The 24,390-nt window shown below is 37.1% G+C and overlaps 1 protein-coding gene across 7 annotated transcripts in view; it reads right to left on the bottom strand.

Annotated features, from left to right (window-relative positions):
- Positions 1-2,277: 2,277 nt before the first annotated feature.
- The window catches only part of IFT25 (intraflagellar transport 25), a 33,712-nt gene continuing 11,599 nt past the window's right edge, over positions 2,278-24,390 (bottom strand). For all 7 annotated transcript variants that reach the window (XM_059135319.1, XM_059135316.1, XM_059135313.1 and 4 more), the window contains 5 exons: positions 23,250-23,361; positions 9,607-9,713; positions 7,735-7,803; positions 4,460-4,503; positions 2,278-2,490 (listed from right to left, as the gene is read on the bottom strand). In XM_059135319.1, the coding sequence (XP_058991302.1) occupies positions 2,377-2,490; positions 4,460-4,503; positions 7,735-7,803; positions 9,607-9,713; positions 23,250-23,347 (432 nt within the window). In that variant the 5' untranslated portion in view covers positions 23,348-23,361 and the 3' untranslated portion in view covers positions 2,278-2,376. The remainder of the gene's footprint in view (positions 2,491-4,459; positions 4,504-7,734; positions 7,804-9,606; positions 9,714-23,249; positions 23,362-24,390) is intronic.

Raw genomic sequence — 24,390 nt, forward strand, 5'->3', positions numbered from 1 at the left:
TCTGTCTGTCAATCTCACATTGAGAGAGATCTGCTCCCTGCTACCATCAGGTTCAATTTCCAGACCCAGACTGGTGAGGCAGCTACTGAGCAGATCATCATTGCTGGTCATCGTGACAGAGAAAGAAAAGGCTTTTCTTTCTTTGAAGGCTCTCATGTAGACTCACCTACCCTTTTCCCCTCATCTCATTGCCCACAGTTGGTCATATGGCCCTACCCAAAGAAGGCCAGGAAATCTATCTCACCATGTGCAGGAAAGGCACAGATCTGGGCATTTTGGTGAGTTACAAAATGGCTATTAATCTATTTGCTGCCCTGTGGTGTCATTTTACTTGTTTTTCCATCCCTTGTATTTCCCGAAAAATGGAAGTTAACTCTAGAACTTGATGCAACTCAGGCTCAGTAATTCTGGCAGAAGGACTTCAGAGGCTGGCCCGTGTGCTTCATAGGGCATCACATCAGGAGCATAGAATGTTTAACTGCAGTGGATGGTAGCAGCAATAGCTGCTGCCTCCCTGACCTCCCATCATATATATGCATATACGAAGACAATGAGAGGGAGGCAGAAAGGGAGAGAGACTGACTGTGAGAAACTGGCTCAAATGAGTATGAAATCTGGCAAGTGCAAAATCTGTAGGGTTGGCTGACAGGCTGGAGAGCTGTTGTGCAAGTCTGAGTGCTGTCTACTGGCAGAATTCCTTCTTGTCCAGGAAAGGCCAATCTTTGTTCTATTAAGGTCTTCAACTGATGGAATGGAGGGCAATCTGCTTTACTCGAAGTCCACCCATTTATATGGACATTGGGGAGGGTATGTGCTATGGTGAGTGCTGTGAAATGTATAAGCCTGATGATTCACAGACCTGTACCCCTGGGCAAATAATACATTATATGTTAATTTTTTAAAAAGTCCACCCATTTAAATGTTAATCTTGTCCCCAGAATACCCCATACATAAACATTCAGAATGTTTGAACAAACTCCTGGGCACTGTGGCCCAGTCTATGTAACACATAAAATTAACTATCACAAACTAAACTATCACACACTTTCACTAAGATTATGTTATGGGTTGAACTATGTCTCCAAAAAGACATGTTGAAGTCTTCATCCTTGGTACTTGTGAATGTGACCTTACCTGAAAATATGACTGTTAAATATGGAACTAGTTATGACGAGGCCATACTGGAGTAGGGTGGGGGCTAATTCAATATGACTGATGTCCTCATGAGAGGAGAAGATACATAGAAACAGATATGCAGAGGGAAGATGATGTGAAGACACACACACAGAATGCCATGTGATGACAGAGGCAGACACTGGAGCTGCAGGGCCACAAGCCCAGGAATGCCAAGGACTGCCAGCAACTCCAGAAGCTAAGAGAAAGCCATGGAACAGATTCTCCCTTAGAACCTCCAGTAGGAACAAACCCCGTCAATACCTTAATTTCTGAGTTCTAGACTCTGAAACTGTGAGACAATAAATTTCTATTGTTTGAAGCCATCAGGTTTGTAGTACATTATGGCAGTCCTAAGAAACTAATATGAACCACATACATGAAATACCATGTTTAATGCCACTGTTTCTTGTATGTTTATTTTATCAACTAGTGATAAAGTTAGGTTCATGCATTTCTGTTTGTTTTCAATATTCTGGACTTTCTTTTTTGTTTTAATTTTTGGTTATATTAGTTATTTGTGTTTCTAAATGTTAAGGTATATAAAGTATATTCAGAAAAGCTTTATTTTTGCCTAATCTGTCCTATCCTGTTCTTTAGCTCTTCAACATACACCAAAAAAACCAACTCATGTTAATAATGGTTGTCTGTGGAAAGTCAGATTATGGTTTTTTTCCCTAATTCTTCTCTGAGATTTTCAAATCAAGGCAAAAATTAAATTAAAAGAAAAAAATAAATTTTTTGGACAAGGCTCAGTTCAAGTTCCATGGCCTCCATGAAACATTCCCATAAATCCTTTCTCTTTTCTGAACACATACATTTACTGTCTATGTTGCTCACTTAGCCCTCTTCATTAATCAATCAATAAATTAAAAAGTTAATGCACTGAACCTAAAAAAAATTAATGCACTGACATCTGAAGGGCACCCTGTGAGATGCTGGGAGGACACAATGCGTTTATCAGTTAAGTTTTCATATATATGTCATTTCCTTTATTAGGTTGTATGACAGCTTTCTTACAGCCCATATGGTGGCCATGACTCCTCACTAATGAACCAAATTCCTTCACAGAAAATGTTTAAGAGAAAAAAACACTGAAACAGATTGATACAAATCCCTTTAATAAAAGCATATCAACGACAACTTCATGTTTAAATAAATATACTGTTAAAAAAATCATGCAAGAGTATTTGGTTATAATTACTAAGAAAGATTTGAGACTGCTAGTCCCTCTGCAGAAACACTATGCACAGATGCAAAATGATCAAAGGCTGATATAATCATGAATCTCAAGTAAGTGGCGTGGCCATCTCGTGTCTGCAAAGGAAAAATCAATATGGAAGCATTTAGCAACTCTAGTTAACTTGTTAAACAGCAGTTAGCAGAAGAAAGAGTGTGATGCAAAAATGATATCCTAAATATATAATATATAAGATATAATAATCAGAAAAGAAGACACCTGCATATAACAGTACCGCTGGTCTGATGTATCACCCGGCAAATACCAGCATTGGTTTGATGAAAAATAACGGGTGGAACAAAAATTGCAACTTTACATATCTTAAATATCTTTCTTTTTTTTTTTTAAGATTTTTTTTTTTTTTTATTTGACAGAGAGAAATCACAAGTAGATGGAGAGGCAGGCAGAGAGAGAGGGGGAAGCAGGCTCCCTGCTGAGCAGAGAGCCCGATGCGGGACTCGATCCCAGGACCCTGAGATCATGACCTGAGCCGAAGGCAGCGGCTTAACCCACTGAGCCACCCAGGCGCTTTACATTTCTGATTAATGTTTTAAAAGTGTCTTTCTAGAGTATTTTTCATGTTAGGAGACTTCCTTTGTTTGATGATTCTTCTAACTATACTATCCTGAAACATTATTATACTTTTACATTTGTATAATTTCTCTGGAAAGCAATTTGGCAATATATATAAGCAGCTATAAATATGTCTACCCTGATGGACCCAGTAATTTTATTCCTTGAAATTTAATCATAGAGAATAGTTTAAAAGGTGAAGATCATGGTAGTGAGAACATGCGTAAGATGTCCCCTGGAGTATTACTTCTAATGACAGAGGCAGGAAAAGGGAAATTAGTGAACATTTGTCTATTTTCACATTTAATTTTTAAATTATAATTATGAACTTATAATATTGTTTAAAAAGATATAAAACTCTTCAGTTTTTACTATTAAACTATGTGATGCATACTGACAAGAAGAAAATAAGTGTAATAAAAGCTCTTGTGGCAGGGTAATAAAATCACGGGTGACTTCCAGCTGCCCACTCCCCCTTACTGTTTTCCAAATGTCCTATAATGTTGTCCTATAATGTTGTTGATTCACAGTGAGTCCTAAAACAAAATACTTAGCAGAGGCTTACTAATCATAACCCATTAATAAACATGGAGAAAAAAAGGCAGATAAAATTCAGTCTAATTAATCATTTTCTGGCCCCACTGGCCTCTCCAGTCACTGGGCACATTTGGATGGCGGAGAAGATAATTAATAGCATTCAAAAACTTCCTACAGAATCTTTTGAAGCACAGATTTCATAGCAGCGCCTGGTTAAGTTGTGAAGAAGGAAACTTAATGAACAAGGTTCCTCTTTAAGCCTCATTTAGAGAAACCTTAAACAAACACTACCACCTAAAAAAAAAAAAAAAGCCCACACATTTAGTTGTTTCACTTTTTTGTGTTTGTCTAAAACTAGGGCCTGATTAATGAGCAGGAACAGAGGAACCCCTGATGAGGCAGCAGCTTCCTCATCAACGGGCATTCATTCCACTTGACAAGCAAAGCCCAATGGAATGTTGTCGAAAAATGCTGGTTCTCTTTCCACCTCATCTCTCTTTGGCTTATTTGTTGCTGATCCTATGCTCCAGTTCCCCTTATGTGAATCTCTCTTGTCCTTTCATGCTCAAATTAACATCCGATTTTGGCATCTCAACCTTTTTTGATTCCTATTCTAAAAGGCCTACAGAATCAAATGAATGAAAGCACAGCAAGTAAACACTTCTAAAAAAACGAACAAAATAAAAACAAGTAAGTGAATTGTTTTACCCTTGCTGTTAGTCTATGACAGATAAAGGCCTAGTTGATGCATGCTTTATTTAAACTATAGTATCATTGAGAATGACCTTCTCCATGGGTTATTATGTACAGAACCTATAATACATCACAATAATACACACAAATTATTAACTTTATGACTGAGGAGATAGATTTAAAACATAAACACATTGCACTGACTAAAGATAATGTTTATCTCTACAAAGTATATTGACTTACCATAATTTCTTCATTTTGAAGCTGCCCCTCTGTGTGGACTAGATCTAAACCAGAAATTTAACAGGAATGAGTTAGGATTCAAAATACATGAGGACAGCTACTGAAATTTAGGCTCAGCAAAACATGATGTCTGGTAAACTACAGTTAGATCAGACTTACCAGGGGTTGGGGGTTAAAATTCAATATCAAAATAGGAATATTTGATGTAAAAGGAGTGAAAGATAAACTGTGAGCTCTAAAACATCTGTAGTGAGTATAAACAAAAGGAAATGTAAATCAGAGTAAAGGAATATAAGGAATTGACAAAAGATGAAAATCCCTTTTAAGGATCAAGCCACAATCAGTTATCACAGGCCTGAAAGGAGCCATCTTATTACCACTCCCATGGGTAATGACCACAGCTCGGTTTCTCATGCTGAACTTTTACTGTGACGTTGAATTATGCTGCCTGTGAATTGATCTTTCTTGGTACCCAACTTTAGAAAACATTTACTTAATATAATTTTAAAACAGATTAACTTAGTTGGTCATGAGTCATATCAAACATTCTTTTGGAAACATGAAATATTTGATTGATATAATAATAAACACAGACATTATTTAGAAATTAATTTTATTTGTATCAGAATAGTTAGTGCACATAATTTTTAAGGCACATATCACAAAAGGGATAGTCTCTGGGAAGTAAGACGGTGCATGACTTCCGGTTTCCTAACCTCTCTCTGAGGTAACGAATGGTAGTAATTCCCTGCCTGACCCTTTCTTTCCCCTCCGGTCCTGCTCCTGAGAGGCAAATGTTTCCAACTCCTTCAGCGTTTTTTCCCTGGAACTGTAACATATTTATATTCCTTTTCTCAATTTATTAGTGTTTTACTGACTTTATATTATGGTAGGAGAAAATTAGGTCTCTGAAATCGATATCCCCTTCCTCCTCCTGCAACTTTTCCCTCCTGCCATCCTCTGAGTTTTGAAATCAATACTTCACAGTTACATTATTGTCTATGTAATGTTATTTACTACTGAAATAAGTATCAAATTATGACCCCATTTTCTTTCTTATGCAACTCCTCCTCTACCAGAATTTAATTATAACCTCTTCTTTCATTGCTTAGTTTAATTATGAAAAATTGGGGGTGCCTGGGTGGCTCAGTTGGTTAAGCAAGTGCCTTCAGCTCAGGTCGTGATTCTGGAGTCCCGGGATAGAGTTCCACATCGGGCTCCCTGCTCTGTGGGGAGCCTGCTTCTCCCTCTGACCCTCTCCCCTCTCATGCTCTCTCTGTCACTCTCAGATAAATAAATAAAACCTTAAAAAAAAAGGGGGGAGGAGAAAAATTGGAAAATCTCACTTACATCAAAGACCGATGTAATTCTTGTATATACCTGTCATCTTGATTTTGTAATTACTAACATTTCACTATACTTGACTTATGGCATATTTTTTGGCTAAAGTATTCTTTTTAAGATTTTATTTATTTATTTAAGAGGGAGAGAATGAGCAGGGAGGAGGAGTGGAGGGAGAGGGAGAAGCAAACTCCCTACTAAGTAAGGAGCCAACGTGGGGCTCGATCCCAGGACCCTGGGATCATAATTTGAGCTGAAGGCAGATGGTTAACAGACAGACCCACCCAGATGTCCTTGCTAAAGTATTTTAAAGAAATCTAAGACAACATGACATTTCACCTCCAAATATTTGATTATCCATCGCTCAATAATAAGGATATTTTCTTACAATAGTAAAATACTATTATCATACCAACATTTAAAATGCTTTAATATCATATAATACCCAGTCCACATTCAAATTTCCCAACTGTCCCCAAAATGTCCTTTTATAGTTGGTTTATTCAAATCAGAATCAAGTCTCCTGTAAGAAGGAGACTTTTGAATTGCTTTCTCTCCCCCACACACATTTTTTTCCCATGTCACTGACTTATTGAAGAGATCAGGTCAGTTTTTCTGTAGAATGTCCCACATTTTGTCATCTTACCTCCTCTTAGTTTCATTACATTTAATCCTCTATCCTCTATTTCCAATATACTGGAATTAGAGCTAAAGGCTTGATTATATTCAAGGTTTGAGGCCTTCATCAAATGTCCGGTGAACTTTGGCTATCTTTTGTTACTTATAAATAAATCATTTGAAAACCGTGTGCATGAACCAGGCTCACTGACTAGGGCTTCATCAGAGCGACCAGGAATGAGCTAGCCTTTGTCTGTATCCATAAATCTTTTTTCTGGAGCCACTCGGTTTCTCCAAAAATGTTTAGTCTCCTGGGTGGGGCTATATTCTTGATTGCTGTCATAAACATTAGAGCACAGAGGAGTGAGTTCTCACCATTCAATTTTCAGGCTTAAATCCCCTGCTTTCAACTGCACAGCTCCCTTACTTTCTCTACTATGTCTGGCCTCGCTGAGTTCTGAGCCTCAACACACAGTGTTCCTCATTATCCTTTGCAGGTGGTTTGCGGGAGGAAAGAGGAATCATCCAGCTTTGTGGAACAGGAGAACTTACATAGGGTCAAAAACTCTGTATATAGATGTTCAACTAATTACCCTTGTTTTCCAGTTCACGTCTCACTTGCACCTTCCCTGGTACTTTCTGCCTTCAAATTCTAGACCATCCTGGGGTTTTGTTGGGCAAACTGGCTTGCTTTACATTGCTACTCTCCTTGGAAGGCACTTAGCTACTACTCCATTCGGCGACGTTAGTTCCTTCTCTTCCATCTGCGTCCTCTCTTCCATAATATGGATTAACTCCTCACATCCTCGTTGGTCTCCTGTTTTTTTCACTGTTTTTCATCTTTGTCCTTGTAGGTTTATGCCTCCTTTTATTCCTTTTCCATTATTCTCATGGTATTTGGGGAAGGAAAGGAAACAGACACACGAAGGCAACATATTGTGTTTAACCAGAGGCAATTCTGATGATGATATTTAAATAGTACCATTAGGAAGGAAGAAGACAAGAAACTAATACTTATTGTCTACCATGTATAGTTTGGTAGCTGATACTATGTTCAAAAAAACCTTAAATGGTGGGTTACTGTCCCCATTTTTCAGATAAGGATTCTGAAACTCAGAAAAATTGAGTATTAACATGCTAACAGTTACATAACCAGAAGTGAAGCAGCAGTCTTCTATTCAAACTTGGGTGTTTCTAGGCTCTACATAAGTCACAAGAGTCACCTTTTTTCACCAAAGCATAATTGGAAATATAGAATCAAAGGACAATTCTCCCCTCCCTCACACCCAGAACAATGCTGGTGAAAAAGCACATACCTCTTTCAATCCATGGCTCAAAATCAACTGGCTCTTTAGATGTGGTCTTTTCAATCCTCAAGGTCCTCACTGACATTGGGAGTAAACAAAATAAATAAAGTGTTAATTACCTACCTGATTTTATGTCGTTATCCCTACATTTCTTTTTTTTCTCTGAAAGTGTCAAGCACTGGTGGGATTACACAAAATACTGGGATCAGAAATACCTGGTCTGGGGGCACCTGGGTGGCTCAGTCAGTTAAGTGTCTGCCCTCAGCCCAGGTTATGATCTCAGGGTCCTGGGATTGAGCCCCACATCGGGCTCTCTGCTCAGCAGGGAGCCTGCTTCCTCCCCTCTCTCTCTGCCTGCCTCTCTGCCTACTTGTGATCTCTCTCTGTCGAATAAATAAATAAATTCTTAAAAAAAAAATACCTGGTCTGAAAATCATTCACACACTCTGTTTTTCTGTAGGGCCCTATGGTAAAATGCAGTCTTGTGTCACTGTAGTCTTACAAATGTTTGCAAAGCACCTAGTACAAAGTTAGTAGAATCTTTCTGAACTTGGTTATCATCCAGAGTTTTTGTGTACTGGTAATAGTAATAGTAACAGTAATCATAATAATAATACTGTTAGTGATCTTGGTCATAAACCTTTATGGAGAAACTACTGTGAGTCAGGCATATTTACTCATTCCCTCTTGACTATAATCTTCTAAGAGAAAGTATTACTAATACACTTTACTGATGAGGAAACAGGCTTACAGAAATCAGGCACCTTAGAGAAGTCAGGCAAAGTATTCAATGATAACAGAGCTAGTAAGGGTCAGAAAGAGAATTCAAACTTTGGTGTGTCTGACTCTAGAGCCTCTACAATTAATGACTAGAGAGACACTTAACCAGAATCCAGGCATCTTCCTTCTGCATTGTTTTTTCTCCATTATCCCTAACCCAGATCCTGCTAGAAACATTCTTCTCTTCTCTTCTCTATTCTGTGGCCTGGGGGAGGACGACTGTGGATTGCACCACTGGCTTCTGGTTGGGTTTGGCCAATGGGAGGCACTGGGAGGAAACTGGAGGGCAGTGGCAAAGTGAGATCAGGTTGTTTTTTGCCCACTCCCTTCCGGCTTCCATGCCCTGAGACAGTGGTTGGGTCCCTTCATGCTTACAGCCACTGCCGGGCAGGCCATTAGACCCAGGCTCCAGTTCTCATTGGGCTCTGGTAACACAATTTCTGTCCCTTATCCTAGGGATGGTAATGGCTTATTGTTGTGGCCAGTTTCAGGACGTTCTCACCATCCTAGGTTCCCTTACCCAGACCATAATTTTGTAAGTAATCCCGTCAATAAAGTCTTTTCATTTGAACCATCTGGGATGCATTGTCTCCTGCCATGATTTTGTCTGAAATATTTTATCCTTAAGTAAACACAAGACAGGATCAGAATGATGTTCCAAAGGGACAGAAATGCCTCAGAAAATGCCACTATTAAAAGAAGAATAAAAATTATCCAATGCAAATAATCAAGGTTATCAGATTTTCAGAAAGAATTTGACAGAGAACCCCAAGCCAAATGAATCTGGAATAAAGATGTTGAAGAACTGAGTGTTCTGGCAAGCTGGCTTCTTAAGTTCATAATAGGGTTTTTTGCCAAATATTTTCACATAGTAAATTGCATGGAAATTATTATGCACTTTGGAAGGATTTCAAATTTGCAATTTTAGAGAAGCTAACTGTGCTCAAGGCAGTTAACCCATACTCCCTATTCTCCCAACCCAGCCATAAAACTGGATTCCATGCTGCAAAGAAAAGTTAGTGTTTTGCCAAAGTTTACATATGTGCCCTCTGCCTATGGGAAAATGAAAAGATGATGAATATTAATGTATTATTTGCTTACCAAAGTAACTTTGGATTACAAGTCTTTCAATCCTTACATGTTTGTGAAAACAAATAATGAACTCTTGGGGAAACATTCCTGTTGTGGTCCAAAATGTTTCTGGATTCCTATTGTTAATTTTAAAGGAAAAGAAAAAAGAAGAGCCAAATAAAAATGTTCAATCACAAAATTCTAGTGGGTAAGTATTTTCAATAAACGACCCTCAACTCTTAAGATCCCTACCTCTTCCTTCTGCCTCTAATCGCTCCCCAACTTTAATAATTCTTCTTTACTATTACCAGATACATTTTTTAAAAACACAGAAACAGAACTGATGTCACTCTCTTGTCTAAAAGCCTTCAGTGGCCCCTTAGTGCCTATAAATCTGCCCGTGAAGGATGGCATTTTACAACCCTGTACGATCTGGTCACATTATGAAAGTACACTGTCTCCCGTCATGGTATGCTCTCCCGTTACTGTAGTCACATCGGGCCAATTAAGATTCTGCAAACACATCATACAGGGTCATATTTCTGTGCCTTATTTAGTTCATGAGGTTCTTTTGACCCTTACGAGTATATTTGCTCTTTGGTCCCATCTCTGAGGCCCCAACAAGTCAGAATCATTTCCTCAGGCCTCCTTTGCACTCAGAATCCATTTTTGCATTGGTACTTCTCTCTTGTGCTTTTATGGCTCCTGCTAGATGCTGAGTTCTCTGAGTCCAACCACTTTCTCTTCATTATCTTTATATCCCAGCAACTATCACATTGGCTGACCCATAGCAGATACACAGTTAGATGCGTGTTGAAAAAAAAAATGCATTCAATTTCATGTCATATATATAATTAAAATACATGTAATATATATAGTACTGTCCACAGAAATAACCATTTCTATTTTAACTATACAAGCTGCTTCTTTCCTTTTTGTAGGTAAAATTTTACCTGCAGTGAAATTTAAGTATACAACTCAATGAGTTTTGACAAAAGTATATACTCACATAACCATTACGCCAGGGCAACAAATACCAAGATACGTAACATTTCCATTGCTCTAGAAACTTTCCTTTTCTTTCCTTCCAGACATTTCTTACTTCCCTTAGGTAACTATTGCTCTGATTTCTGTGAACACAGACTATGCCACAATTTGGTTATTCATTCTTCTGTCTGATTATTTTGTTGGATATTTGGATTGCTTCCAGCTTTTTAGTATTATGAATAGGTTGTTATAAACATTCTTGTACAAGTGTTTTGGGGACATATTTTCATTTCTCTTGGGCAATTATTAGGAATAGAATTGCTGGGTCATAGGGCAGAGGTATGTATAACTTTACAAGAAGCTGCCAGATTTCCAAAGTGATTGTACTATATTTTATATTCCTACCAGCAATGTAAGAGAGTTCTAGTTGCTCCATACCCTTCCAATACTTGCCTTTGTCAGCCCTTTTTTTTTTAGCTACTCTAGTAGATATAAAATGGTGTCCTACAATGACATTCATTTGGATTTCCCTGATAACAAATGATGTTAAGCACTTTTTCATATACATATATGAATATATATATATTTATAAATATATATCAGAAGTTTTACTGACAACATAATTGATACATATCTTACATATGTATTATATACTGTCTTCTTACAATAAAGTAAGCTGGAGTAAAAAAAATGTTAAGAAAATCTGAAAGAAGAGAAGTTATATTTACTCCTCTGTATATGTATTTATTGAAAAAAAATCCCATGCAGTTCAAACCCATGTTGCTCAAGGGTCAACTGTACTTCACTATGTATTCTTGTCCTTTATGAGATATATGTACTGTGAATATTTTCTTGTCTTTCCATTTTCTTACTTATATCTTTCAATGAGTAAAAGTTTTTTTGGTGAAGTCCAGTATTATTACCTGTTTCTTTTATGTTTAGTGATTTTTATGTTGAAGAAATCTTTGCCTACCTCACAGCTACAAAGGAACTTTCTGAGGTTTTCTCCTTGAAGCTTAGTAATTTTGGCTCTGAGTGGAGATCTATGATCCATCCTGAATTAACTTTTGCGTTTGGTATGAGGTAGGGGTGGAGGTTCATTTTTATCAGTATGTTTATTTAAGTATTCCAACACCATTTATTAAAAGAGTTTCCTTTTCTTGGGGCGCCTGGGTGGCTCAGTGGGTTAAGCCTTTGCCTTCGGCTCAGGTCATGATCTCAGGGTCCTGGGATTGAGCCCTACATCGGGCTCTCTGCTCAGCAGGGAGCCTGCTTCCCTCTCTCTTCTCTCTGCCTGCCTCTCCATCTACTTATGATTTCTCTCTGTCAAATAAATAAAATCTTAAAAGAGTTTCCTTTTCTTACTGAGCTGCCTTGGTGTCTTTGCCTAAAATTAATGGATGGGTAGATCTGTCCCCTTCATTTTACTCCATTGATCTGCTTCTATATCCTTAGGCTTCTGTTGAAAACTAATTGACCTTGTATATGTGGGTCTATTTCTGGGCTTTCTATTCTGTTCCATTGGTATGCATATCTATCTTTACAAAAACACCACACATTTTGATAACTGTAAGTTATTAAGTCTTGAAATCAGATAATGTAAGCCCTCAAACTTTCTTCTTTCTCAAGTAACTTTGAGTAGACTGGGCCTTTGCATTTCCACATACATTTCAGAATCAACTTGTATTTTATACTTGTATAAAAGATGTATTTTGCTTGTAAAATTGAGATTTTGATCGACACTGTACTGAATCAACAGGTTATTTTAGGGAGAAATTGGCACCTTAACAATACTGAGTTTTCCGATCATGAATGTAGTATATCTTTTCATCTACTTAGTTATTTAATTTTCCTCAGCAGCATTTTATGGTTTTCCTGTAAAGGTCTTGCATATCTTATTAAGTTTATTTTAATTCTCTTTATGTTTTGAATGCTATTGGAAATGGAATTTTTTAGACTACAATTTCTGTTTCCTGCTATTATATAGTAATATAACTGATTCTTGCATATTGACCTTGCTAAATGTACTTATTAGCTCTAGTAGGCTTTTATAGATTCTTTGTTTTTTTTGTAGATTCCTATAAAACACTAATACAACCTATAAGCAAAGACAATCTTTCTTTTTTAAAAAAATGTATTTATTTGACAGTGTGCAAGCATAAGCAGAGGATGTGGCAGGCATCGGGAGAAGCAGGCTCCCCGCTGAGCAGAGAGCCCAATGCGGGGCTCGATCCCAGGACCCTGGGATCATGACCTGAGCTGAAGGCAAAGGCTTAACCCACTGAGCCACACAGGCGCCCCTAATTTTACTCTTTCTAATCCTTATGCCTTTTATGTCTTTTTTTGGCCTTACTGCATGGGCTAAAACCTCTAAAACAATGCTGAATAAGAACAGTGGAACAAACATTCTTCTTCCGTTTCCAGTCTCAGGGGGAAAGCATTTATTATTTCACTACTAAGGTAACATGTTTAGTAGATATCTTTATCAGACTGAGGAAGTTCCCTTCTATTCTTTATTTGCTAAGAATTATTATCATGAATGAATGCTGAATTTTGTCAAATGCTTCTTCATCTTTTGGAATGATCATGATTTCTCTCCCTTGTTCTGACAATGTGGTGAATTACAGTCAACCTTGCATTCCTGTGATAATGTGGTAAATATGCCAACCTCGGCATTCCCAGGATTAATTCCACTTGCTAGATTCAGTTTATAAGAATTTTTGTGTTTATGGGCGCCTGGGTGGCTCAGTGGGTTAAAGCCTCTGCCTTCAGCTTGGGTCATGATCTCAGGGTCCTGGGATTGAGCCCCACATTGGGCGCTCTGCTCAGCGGGGAGTCTGCTTCCCCACCCCCCCACCTGCCTCTCTGCCTACTTGTGATCTCTGTCAAATAAATCAATAAAATCTTAAAAAAAAAAAAAAACTTAAAAAAATTTAAAAATTAGAAAAAAATTGTGTTTATATTCATAAAGGATACTGGTCTTTAATTTTCCTTTCTCTTGTCCATTCTTTTTCTTTCTTTCCTTTCCTTCCTTTTTCTTTCCTCATAATGTCTTCGTCAGGTTTGTCCTGGTATCAGGGTCATGTTGTTCTCATGAAAAACAATTTGAGAAATGTTTCCTGCTCTGTTTGTGAAAGATTTATATTATTTTTTCCTCTAAATATTTGATAGAATTTAACTTATACAATAGATGCATGGCTATTCAAATTTTCTTCCTTTTTTTTTTTTTAAAAGATTTTATTTATTTATTTGACAGACAGAGATCACAAGCAGGCAGAGAGGCAGGTAGAGAGAGAGAGAGGAGGAAGCAGGCTCCCCGCCAAGCAGAGAGCCCGATGTGGGACTCGATCCCAGGACCCTGAGATCATGACCCGAGCCGAAGGCAGAGGCCTAACCCTCTGAGCCACCCAGGTGTCTCTCTATTCAAATTTTCTATTTCATCTTTTGTCATTTTTATAGGTTGAGTTTTTTAAGGAATCTGTCCACTTAGATTATCAATTTATTAGCCTAAATTTGTTCTTTTCTTGAAAAAATTTTAAAATTAAGGTATAATTGACATATACCAGTTAGTTTCAGGTATATAACATAATGATTTGATATCCTAAATTTATCTTTGATAGTGACGTATTAGTCTTTTAGAAACTGTAGTGATACTGCTTTTTTCATTGCTGGTACTGGTGATTTGTATTTCCTCTATTCTTTCTTGGTCAGTTTTCCTAGAGATTTATAACTTTCAATATTTCTTTCAGATAATCAGTTTTAGCTTTGTTAATTTTTTCTAATAGTCTATTTTCTATTTTATTGATTTCTGTTCTTACCTTTATTATTCACTTTCTTTGGGTATAATTTGCTCTTCCTTATCTAGCTTCCTACTGTGGAAATTTAACTAGTGGTTTTTAAAAATTCTTTTTTTTTTTTTAAAGATTTTATTTATTTGAGCAAGAGAGAGAGAGAGAGAGGGAGTAAGTGGGGAAGGGGCAGAGGGAGAAGCAGGTTCCCTGCTGAGCAGGGAGCCTGATGTGGGGCTCGATCCCAGGACCCCAGGATCATGACCTGAGCTGAAGGCAGATGCTTAATCGATTGAGCCACCCAGGCGCCCCTAAAAATTCTTTTTAAGATAAAATATTTATGCTATAAAAAATTTCCCTGGAAGCATCACTTTAGCTGCATCCACAAATGTGGATATATTGTGTTTTGTTATCATTTGGTTACAAATATTTTCTTTTTTTTTTTTTTTTAAAGATTTTACTTATTTATTTGACAGAGAGAGATCGCAGGCAGACAGAGAGAGGAGGAAGCAGGCTCCCCACAGAGCAGAGAGCCAGACACAGGGCTCGATCCCAGGACCCTGGGATCACAACCTGAGCCGAAGGCAGAGGCTTTAACCCACTGAGCCACCCAGGCACCCCAGAAATATTTTCTTTTTTTAAAGGTATTTATTTATTTATTTATTTGACAGACAGAGAGGAAGGGAAGCAGGCTCCCTGCTGAGCAGAGAGTCCGACTCAGGGCTCGATCCCAGGACCCTGGGATCATGACCTGAGCCGAAGGCAGAGGCTTTAACCCACTGAGCCACCCAGGCACCCCAGAAATATCTTCTAACATACCTTGTGATTTCTTCTTTGACCAATGGGTTCTTTAGAAGTGCCATGCTTAATTTCTAAGTTTCAGGGATGTTTTTCCAAAGGTCTTTTTAATATTTACTTGTAATTTAATTACATAGTGGTCAGAGAACAAATTATTTTTTCTCCAGCTTTAGTGCAATTTAATCAATACACAACATTGTGTATGTTTAAGGTATACAATATTATGATTTGTTTACATATATGTTGTGAAATCATGGCCATAAAAAAGTTAATTAACACATCCATCATCTCAGAGGTACCATTTCTTTTTCAATTCATATTCCCTAAGGTTTTCATCTTTTAAAATTGACTGGCTTTATGGACCAGCACATTTTAGTGAATGTTTAATGTAGATAGACTTCTTCCATGTGCCACTGTTGATTATAGTGTTGTATAAATGTCCACTCAGTCAAGGTGACTGACATGTGCAGATCATCCTATCTTTACCATGTCTTTACTATGTGTTATCTTCAGAATCTTTGTCTGGCTGCTTTATCACTACTAAAAGAAAGGTGTTAAAATCTCCAACTATGATTGTGGATTTGTTTGTTTCTTTCATCTGTCAGTTTTTATGTATTTTGAATATTATTAGATCAGTATAAATTTAGGATTATTATCTCTTCCTGATGAAAGAATTCTTAAAACATTAAAAATGTCCCCTTTATCACTGGTAATTCTTCTTACCCTACATTCTACTTTGTCTGGTAGGAATATAGCCAAGCCACTTTCTTATGTTTAGTGTTAATAGGATACATCTTTTTCATCCTTTTATTTTCAACCTATTTGTGATTTTACATTTAAAGTACATCTCTTCCAGATAGCATATACCTGTGTGTTATATTTTTACCCAGTCTGACAAATTCTGTCAATTTCTATCATTTAATTAAGTGTTTAGCCTATTGGCATTTAATGTAGTTATGGATATGGCTGGGTTTAAGTCTACCATCTTGCTATTCATGTTCCATTTGTCCCTCCCATCTATTTTTTTCTTGTTCTATTTCTCCTTTCCTATCTACTTTTGACTGAATTTTTTTAAAAACCTAAAATTCCATTTAATTTTCTGTGTGTGTGTGTGTGCGCGCGCGCGCGCACGTGTGTGGTTATTTTCAAGATCATAAGAACCTATGATAGCCATTTTACACTGAGTTCCACTTTTGTGCCAATTTTTAAATAAATTTTATATTTACATATATAGAATTTATTACATATATATGTAGTAAATCCCAGAGTACAATGTGTTTTTTCCCATTAAGTGGTCAGTTGATTTTTTTATTTTTTTAAGATTTTTATTTATTTGTTTGATAGAGATCATAAGTAGGCAGAGGCAGGTGGGGCGGGGGTTGGGGTAAGTAAGCTCCCCACTGAGCAGAAAGCCTGATGCAGGGCCCAATCTCAGGACCCCGAGATCATGACCTGAGCCAAAGGTAGAGGCTTAACCCACTGAGCCACCCAGGCGCCCTGGTCAGTTGACTTTTTTTTTAATTAAAAGAAAAAGAATAGTTTTTTTTACATTTACCACTTCCAATGTACTTAATTTCTTGGTAAGTTTGAATTTCCACCTAGTATCATTAATGAACTTCAACATTTCCTGTGATACAGGTCTACCTGTGGGGAATAAAATGTTTCTATTTCACCCTCATTTTTGAAAGATATATTAGCTAGATACAGAATTCTGAGTTGACAGGGTTTTTTATTGTTTCTTTTTTCAACATTTAAGTTATTATTCCATTGTCACCTGTATTCCACTGTTTGTGAAACAAAGTCAGCTGCCACTGGTACTACTGTTCCCCTGTAGTTAATGTATTTTTTTTCATAGTTATTTAAAATTTTTTTCTTTACTTTTCAGGAGATTACAGTATGGTCTCTTTGTGTGTATCCTGGTTGGGGTCTGCTGAAATTCTTGGATTTACAAATTGGCATTTTTTAATAAGATTGGAGAACATTCAGACAAAAAGTAGAAACAACCTGAATATCCATCAGCTAATGAATGAATAAATAAAATATGCTATATCCATAAAATTGAATATTATTTGGCAGTAAAAAGGAATGAAGCACTGATATGTGCTATAAAACGGGTGAACCCTAAAAACATGTAAGTGAAAGAAGGTAGTTATAAAAGACCATATATATGATTCCATTTATATGAAGTCTCTGAACAGGCAAATCTATAGAGATATAAAGTAGATTAAAGAGTGCCTAGGGCGGGTGGCGATGGGGAATATAAGGTGACTGCAATGGGTTGTAAGCTTTTTTTGGGAGGTAATGAAATGCCCTAAAATTGATTGTGGAGGTGACTACATAACTCTAAATATGTTGGAAGCCAATAAATTGTACATTTTAATGGATGAATTGCACACTATGTGAATTATCTGTCAATAAAGCTGTTACCAAAAACAAAACAAAACAATACAGGTCCAACTCACAATTTTGGATTTTTTATACTATGCTTATTTATTTCACAATTCATTTTTCATTTATATGTATATGGTTTTAAGTTTTACTTATTCAAATGACTTTTAATTGCCCTCTGTCTCTCAGGTGATTTTAATGAACATGACCAATGTAACAACATCAAATGGTATGTAGAGATGTACTGGTTTTAAATATGACATAGGGGCAGGAGTGGCCTGGGTGGCTCAGTCGGTTAAGCATCTGACTCTTGGGCTCAGAGTGGTGAGATCAAGCCCTACATCTACCTCTGTGCTCAGCATGGAGTCTGCTTGAGATTCTCTCTCTCCCTCTGCTCCTCTCCCTGGCCACACACTCTTTCTCTCAAAATAAATAAATAAAATCTTTTTAAAAAGTGACATATATGACACTAATCAATTAATCTAGGGAAGAATATGCAATGGGAAAAAGAGAATCTCTTCAACAAATGGTGTTGGGAAATTGGTCAGCTAAATGCAAAAGAATGAAACTGGAACACTTGATTACACCACACCAAAAACAAACTCAAAATGATTAAAGACCTGAATGTGAGACCTGAAACCATAAAATTCCTAGAAGAAAACACAGGCAGTAATGTCTTAACATCTGTGGTAGAAACATTTTTCTAGATATATCCCCAATGGAAAAGAAAACAAAAGCAAAATTAAACTATTGCGACTATACCAAAATAAAAAGCTTTTACACAGTGAAGGAAATCATCAAGAAAATAAAAAAGACAACCCAGAGAATGGGAGAAGATATCTGCAAATGATATAACTAATAAGAGGTTAATATCTAGTGGTGCCTGGGTGGCCCAATGGGTTAAGCCTCTGCCTTTGGGTCAGGTCATGATCTCAGGGTCCTGGGATCGAGATTGGGCTCTCTGCTTGGCAGGGAGCCTGCTTCCCCCTCTCTCTCTGTCTGCTGCTCAGCCTATTTGTGAGCTTTCTCTCTCAATCTCTGTTAAACAAATAAATAAATAATCTTAAAAAAAAAAATAAAACAGAGGTTAATATCCAAAATATACAAAGAACTTACACAACTCAACAGCAAAAAACCACAAATAATCCAATTGAAAATGGGCAAAAGACATGAATAGACATTTCTCCAAAAAGACATACAGAAGTGCCTAACAGATACAGGATCAACATCAGTAATCACCAGGGAAGTGCAAATCAAAACCACAATGAGAAATTACCTCACACCTGTTAGGATGGCTAAAATCAACAACACAAGAAACAAGAGGTGTTGGTAAGGATGTGGAGAAAATTAAATACTCATGCACTCTTGGTGGAAATGCAAACTGGCACAGCCACTGGGGAAAACAGTACAGAGGTTGCTCAGAAGCCTAAAAACAGAATCACCATATGATCTAGTAATTCCATCACTGGGTATTTATCCAAAGAAAATGAAAACACAAATTCAAAAAGATACATGCACCCCATGTTTATTGCAGCATTATTTACAATTGCCAAGATATGGAAGCAACCAAAGTATCCATCCACAAATGAATGGATAAAGAAGATGCGGTGTATGTATAGTGGAATAATACTCAGCCATCAAAAAGAATGAAATCTTGGGCGGAGCTAGGGAGTATAATACTAAGTGAAATAAGTCAGAGAAAGACAAATACCATACGATTTCACTCATATGTGAAATTTAAGAAACAAAACAACTATTAAAAAAAAGACAAACCAGACTCATATATAGAGAACAAACTGGTAGTTGCCAGAGGGGAGGTGGGTAGGGAGATGGGTAAAATAGGTGAAGGGGATTAAGAGTATACTTGTGATGAGCACTGAGTAATATAGAGAATTGCTGAATCATTACATTTTACACCTGAAACTAATATAACACTGTATGTTAATTATACTGAAATTAAAAAAATAATTAATTAATAAAATTTTATTGACATATAACTGAATTCTCATAGTTAGGTATAATGAAGCCATAAAAACAGTAGTTTTCTTTTAAAGGTTAATTAATTAATTATTTTTAAAAAGATTTTATTTATTTAACAGACAGAGATCACAAGCAGGCAGAGAGGTAGGCAGAGAGAGTGGTGGGGGAAGCAGGCTCCCAGCTGAGCAGAGAGCCCGACGCTGGGCTTGATCCCAGGACCCTGGGATCATGACCTGAGCCGAAGGCAGAGGCTTTAACCCACTGAGCCATCCAGGCGCCCCTAATTAATTAATTTTAAAGAGAGCACGCATGTGTGAGAGTACTGGGGTGGGGAAAGGGGCACAGGGAGAAGGAGAGTTTCAACCAGACTCCACACTGAGCATGGAGTCCAACACAAGGCTTGATCTCATGACCCTGAGATCACAACCTGGGCAAAAATCAAGTATCCAATATTTAACCCATTGTGCCACCCAGGCACCTCAGTAGTTTTCATTTAAATATAAAGCTTTACTTGGGGTGCCTGGGTGGCTCAGGGGGTAAAAGCCTCTGCCTTCGGCTCAGGTAGATTTCCAGGTCCTAGGATCGAGCCCCGCATTGGGCTCTCTGCTCAGTGGGGAGCCTGCTTCCCCCCACCCCGCCTGCCTCTTCTGCCTACTTGTGATCTCTGTCTGTCAAATAAATAAATAAATAAATAAATAAATAAATCTGTCTTTAAAATAAATAAATAAATATAAGGCTTTACGGCTAACAACTGTTTAACATTATCATCTCATGTGACTTTTTCCCACAACTTTGAGGTAGTCAGGGAAGGTGGTGTTATCCCCACTTCTCAGATCAGAAAAGTGAGGTTCAAAGAGCAACATATCCTTTTTGTCCAAGGTAACATATATAGTTCACTTAACCAGGAATTTTAACTGTAAATCTAGTATTATACATTACACTGAAATGACTAATTCTCTCTTACTATTTTTTCTCTTAACTCTTTTTTTCCTAGTGTAGAACTTCCTTTCTCCTTTTTCATTAACATATTAAATACCGAAGGGCAAAAGTACAGTCAAAGACCATTAGAAATATAATCACTTTAACTCTTACTTCTGTGGAAATTGAGAACTATCTAATGGGGGCAGTTTTATGGTACTGTTTTCTCCAAATAATTCTATGGTTACTTCCATTTAGACAAACCAACTTATGAATAAAGATTAATTTTTAATACCTACTACATAAAGTCTAATTGTACTTGTTCGAAATGCATAGACATTAAAAGTCTCTGATATGTTCTGTTATCAGGTCAGTAATCACTTTTATCCTATATGGTTTTCTGTACTAAGGGTTATGTCCTTAATCATTCATTAATATGGACTGGTCTTTGGAAATATTTCTATTTCTTTTTAAAAATTTTTTAAAAGAGATTTTATTTATTTGGGAGAGAGACAAATAAATAAAACTTATTTATTTGGGAGACGCAGATAATAGGGGGAGGGACAGAGGGACAAGCAAACTGCCTGCTGAGCATGAGGCCCAAAACGGGGCTCAATTCCAGGATCCCGAGATCATAACCTGAGCCAGAGTCAGACACTTAACTGTCTGAGCCACCCAGTTGCCCCAGAAAGATCTCTATTTCTGAAAACAACTTAAGGTAAATCTCATTATATCTGCATCTGATCACACAGTTTCCACATTAATTTTTCTACTCTTGAGGCAGAATGGGATAAACAGCTATTACCTGAATTCCAGGAAGTAACAAACCAAGGATTAAGAGGTACAGGCCAAAAAAATGGATGTTAAGTTTTGGATTCAAATCTAAAGTCTGAGTTATCATAGTATAGTACAAAGAACCCCAAACTGGGACTTAGAAGACATGAGGTTAATATTGATTCCACCACTTGGTTATCTATGTAATTTTGAACAAGTCATCTTTATCTCCGATTATCCTTTTCTTCATCTTTACAATTAGGTTGAAAATACATTTTTAAAATACTTTGGGAGTGCCTGGGTGGCTCAGTCAGTTAGGCATCTACCTTTGGCTTGAGTCATGATCTCAGGGTCCTGGGATCAAGCCCCGAGTCAGGCTCCCCGCTCATCCAGGAGTCTGCTTCTCCTTCTCCGTTTGCATCTCAGTCTCAAATAAATAAAATTTTTTAAAATAAATAAATAAATAAATAAAAATATTTTGCCTCCTATTTCCCAGGCTTATGGTGAGGGTCACACGATATCTGTGAAACTATAAAGCCCTATTCAAATTAAAATAATACATATATACATATACATACATAAATATATGGTTTGTGTATATGTGTATATGCTCAGCTACTTTCCAATATTAATTGAATTTGACCGATACTTGATGATCTAATTCACACGATACTCAACTATTCTAAGATATTCTAGAGTCGAAGATGAGTGAGTCATATCTCTAACTTCTAGGAATTCATAGTTAAGAGAGGACACAAATATTAAACAAATAATTATACAATAAAGGGATAAAAAGGTAATAGATGCATACACTAAATTCTCTTAGAGTCTGACAAAAAGGTACACTAATCCTACATGATGCCAAAGGGACAGATGTCAGAGAGGAGAAACAACTAGGCTTAAAGGAAGGGATTAAGTTGCTAGAATTTTATCCAGATACATGGAATTATCTGTATCGGGATTAAATTCTAGCAACTTAATCCCGATACATGGAATTCACGATAGAACACAAAAATACCATAAGATCTGTGTTGTAACTGGTTCTGCCTTCAGCAGTTAAAATAGTACTTGACCTCTTTAGACCTCTCTTACCACAACTCTAAAATGAAAGGTTTAGGTAAGATAAATTTCTAAGTCCTTCCAGCTCTAAAATTATATGATTTTATAAGTCAAACTCTGGTCATTGTAGAGATACCAAGAAAGAGAAATCAAGAGAGTAATAAAATAGTCACAACTATTTAAAAAGGAGTTTTTCCATTAACTACTTTTTCTTGGAATTTAAAAGCCTGAGAATGATATTTATCTCTACCTTGAAGAAGCTGTAGCACAGTAAAGACAGGAAATTGGAATGAAATCAACAAGCTGAGAACCAGACAATGCAAGTAGATACCAGGAAGTCAGGCCTTCAGTTCAGCAAAGATATTGCTTAGACCACTAAGGAAATAGGCAATAATGAGAAGTTATAATGTTTTTATTCCTGTTTACTAAAAAACTTGGAATAAAATCACAACCATATATTTTAATGTACTCTTCCCTAAAATGAGACAGTTGTTTAAAGTTTTGCCTTGTTAAACTACTTCTTAAAAAGTATTTGTATAAAAGGTCAGTTTAAAAATTGTAAAGAAAAGGATCAAAAGCGGGCACCTGGGTGGCTCAGAGGATTAAGCCTCTCCCTTCAGTTTGGGTCATGGTCTCAGGGTCCTGGGATCAGGTCCTGTATCCGGCTCTCTGCTCAGCAGGGAGCTTGCTTCCTCCCTCTCTCTCTGCCTGCCTCTCTGCCTACTTGGGATCATCTCTCTCTGTGTGTCAAATAAATAAATAAAATCTTTAAAAAAAAAAAGGATCAAAAGCCTAAATATGCACAACTGAGTTTGTTTCAGGAATGGTACCAAAGGTAGATACTATCAAGTAATGTACTTCACCAAACATTTATTAAACTATATTTAAAAGTTCTAGTTGTTGTAAAGCATAGTCCCAGTACTGAAGGGGTTCACTGAGCTAATATCAAGACTATAAGGAAGAAAAAATAGTAACTCTTACCCATCAATCATATTTTCAGGTGGGTGTTTTTCATCACTTGATGTAGCTAAAATCACTTCAGTCCCCTCAGAGCTCAAACACAAATCAATTTTTCTCATCTTCAGGTGTTAATCTGCAAATAAAACAATAATAACGAAAGCAAATTCTTGATTCTTTGAACTTCATCTGAGAAAAGGGAAAGAGAAAGCCTGTTGCCTAGCACACAGCTTAACCACCAAGCTATTCAACAAGTGGGAGGGACTCTAAGATGGTTGTTTATAAAAGTAAACTTCTAACCTCCCCCAGGACTAATCTGTAAGATAATGATTATTTCCACTATTCTACTCCACAAAACAAGATACTGAGTACTTGGGGTGCCTGGGTGGCTCAGGTCATGATCTCAGTGTGCCTGGGATCCAGCCCTGCATCCGGCTCTCCACTCAGTGGGGAGCCTGCTTCCCCCTCTCTCTGCCTACTTGTGATCTCTCTCTCTCTCTCTGTTGAATAAATGAATAAAAGCTTTAAAAAAAAAAAAGACACTGATTAACTGACATCATTATTCTAAAATTAAAAGTCCTCAATAATGACACAGAAACAGTTAAAGGATACTGTAACATGATTAGTGGATAAGTTTTTAAAAATTATTTATATCATTCTATTTCTTTTTTTCCTTAAGACTTTATTTATTTCACAGACAGAGATCACAAGCAGGCAAAGAGAGAGGGGGAAGCAGGTTCCCTGCTGAGTGGAGCCGGATGTAGGGTTTGATCCCAGGACCCTGAAACCATGACCTGAGCCATAGGCAGAGGCTTTAACCCAGTGAGCCACCCAGACGCCCCTGTATCATTCTATTTCTGAAATTTAAAAAAATCTGGAACATAAAAACATGTTTTTGTGACTTTTTTTTCTTTTTTAAAGTAGGCGCTACACCAAGGACAGAGCCCAACTCGGGGTTTGAACCCAGGACTGTGAATCAAGAGTCAGAGGCTCAACCAACTGAGCTGGCCAGGCATACTACATGACTGTTTACCCATACATTTATCAACTTCAGTAGCAAATAATATTATCCACATGTTTAAAAATATCTTACCATCATTATTTTTGGAGCAGAATGTAAAATAAGAGAGAAGACAAATTTTGTTTATTTTTAAATTCTGTATTA

Source organism: Mustela lutreola, chromosome 10, assembly GCF_030435805.1.
Source record: "Mustela lutreola isolate mMusLut2 chromosome 10, mMusLut2.pri, whole genome shotgun sequence".
Classification (NCBI taxonomy): domain Eukaryota; kingdom Metazoa; phylum Chordata; class Mammalia; order Carnivora; family Mustelidae; genus Mustela; species Mustela lutreola.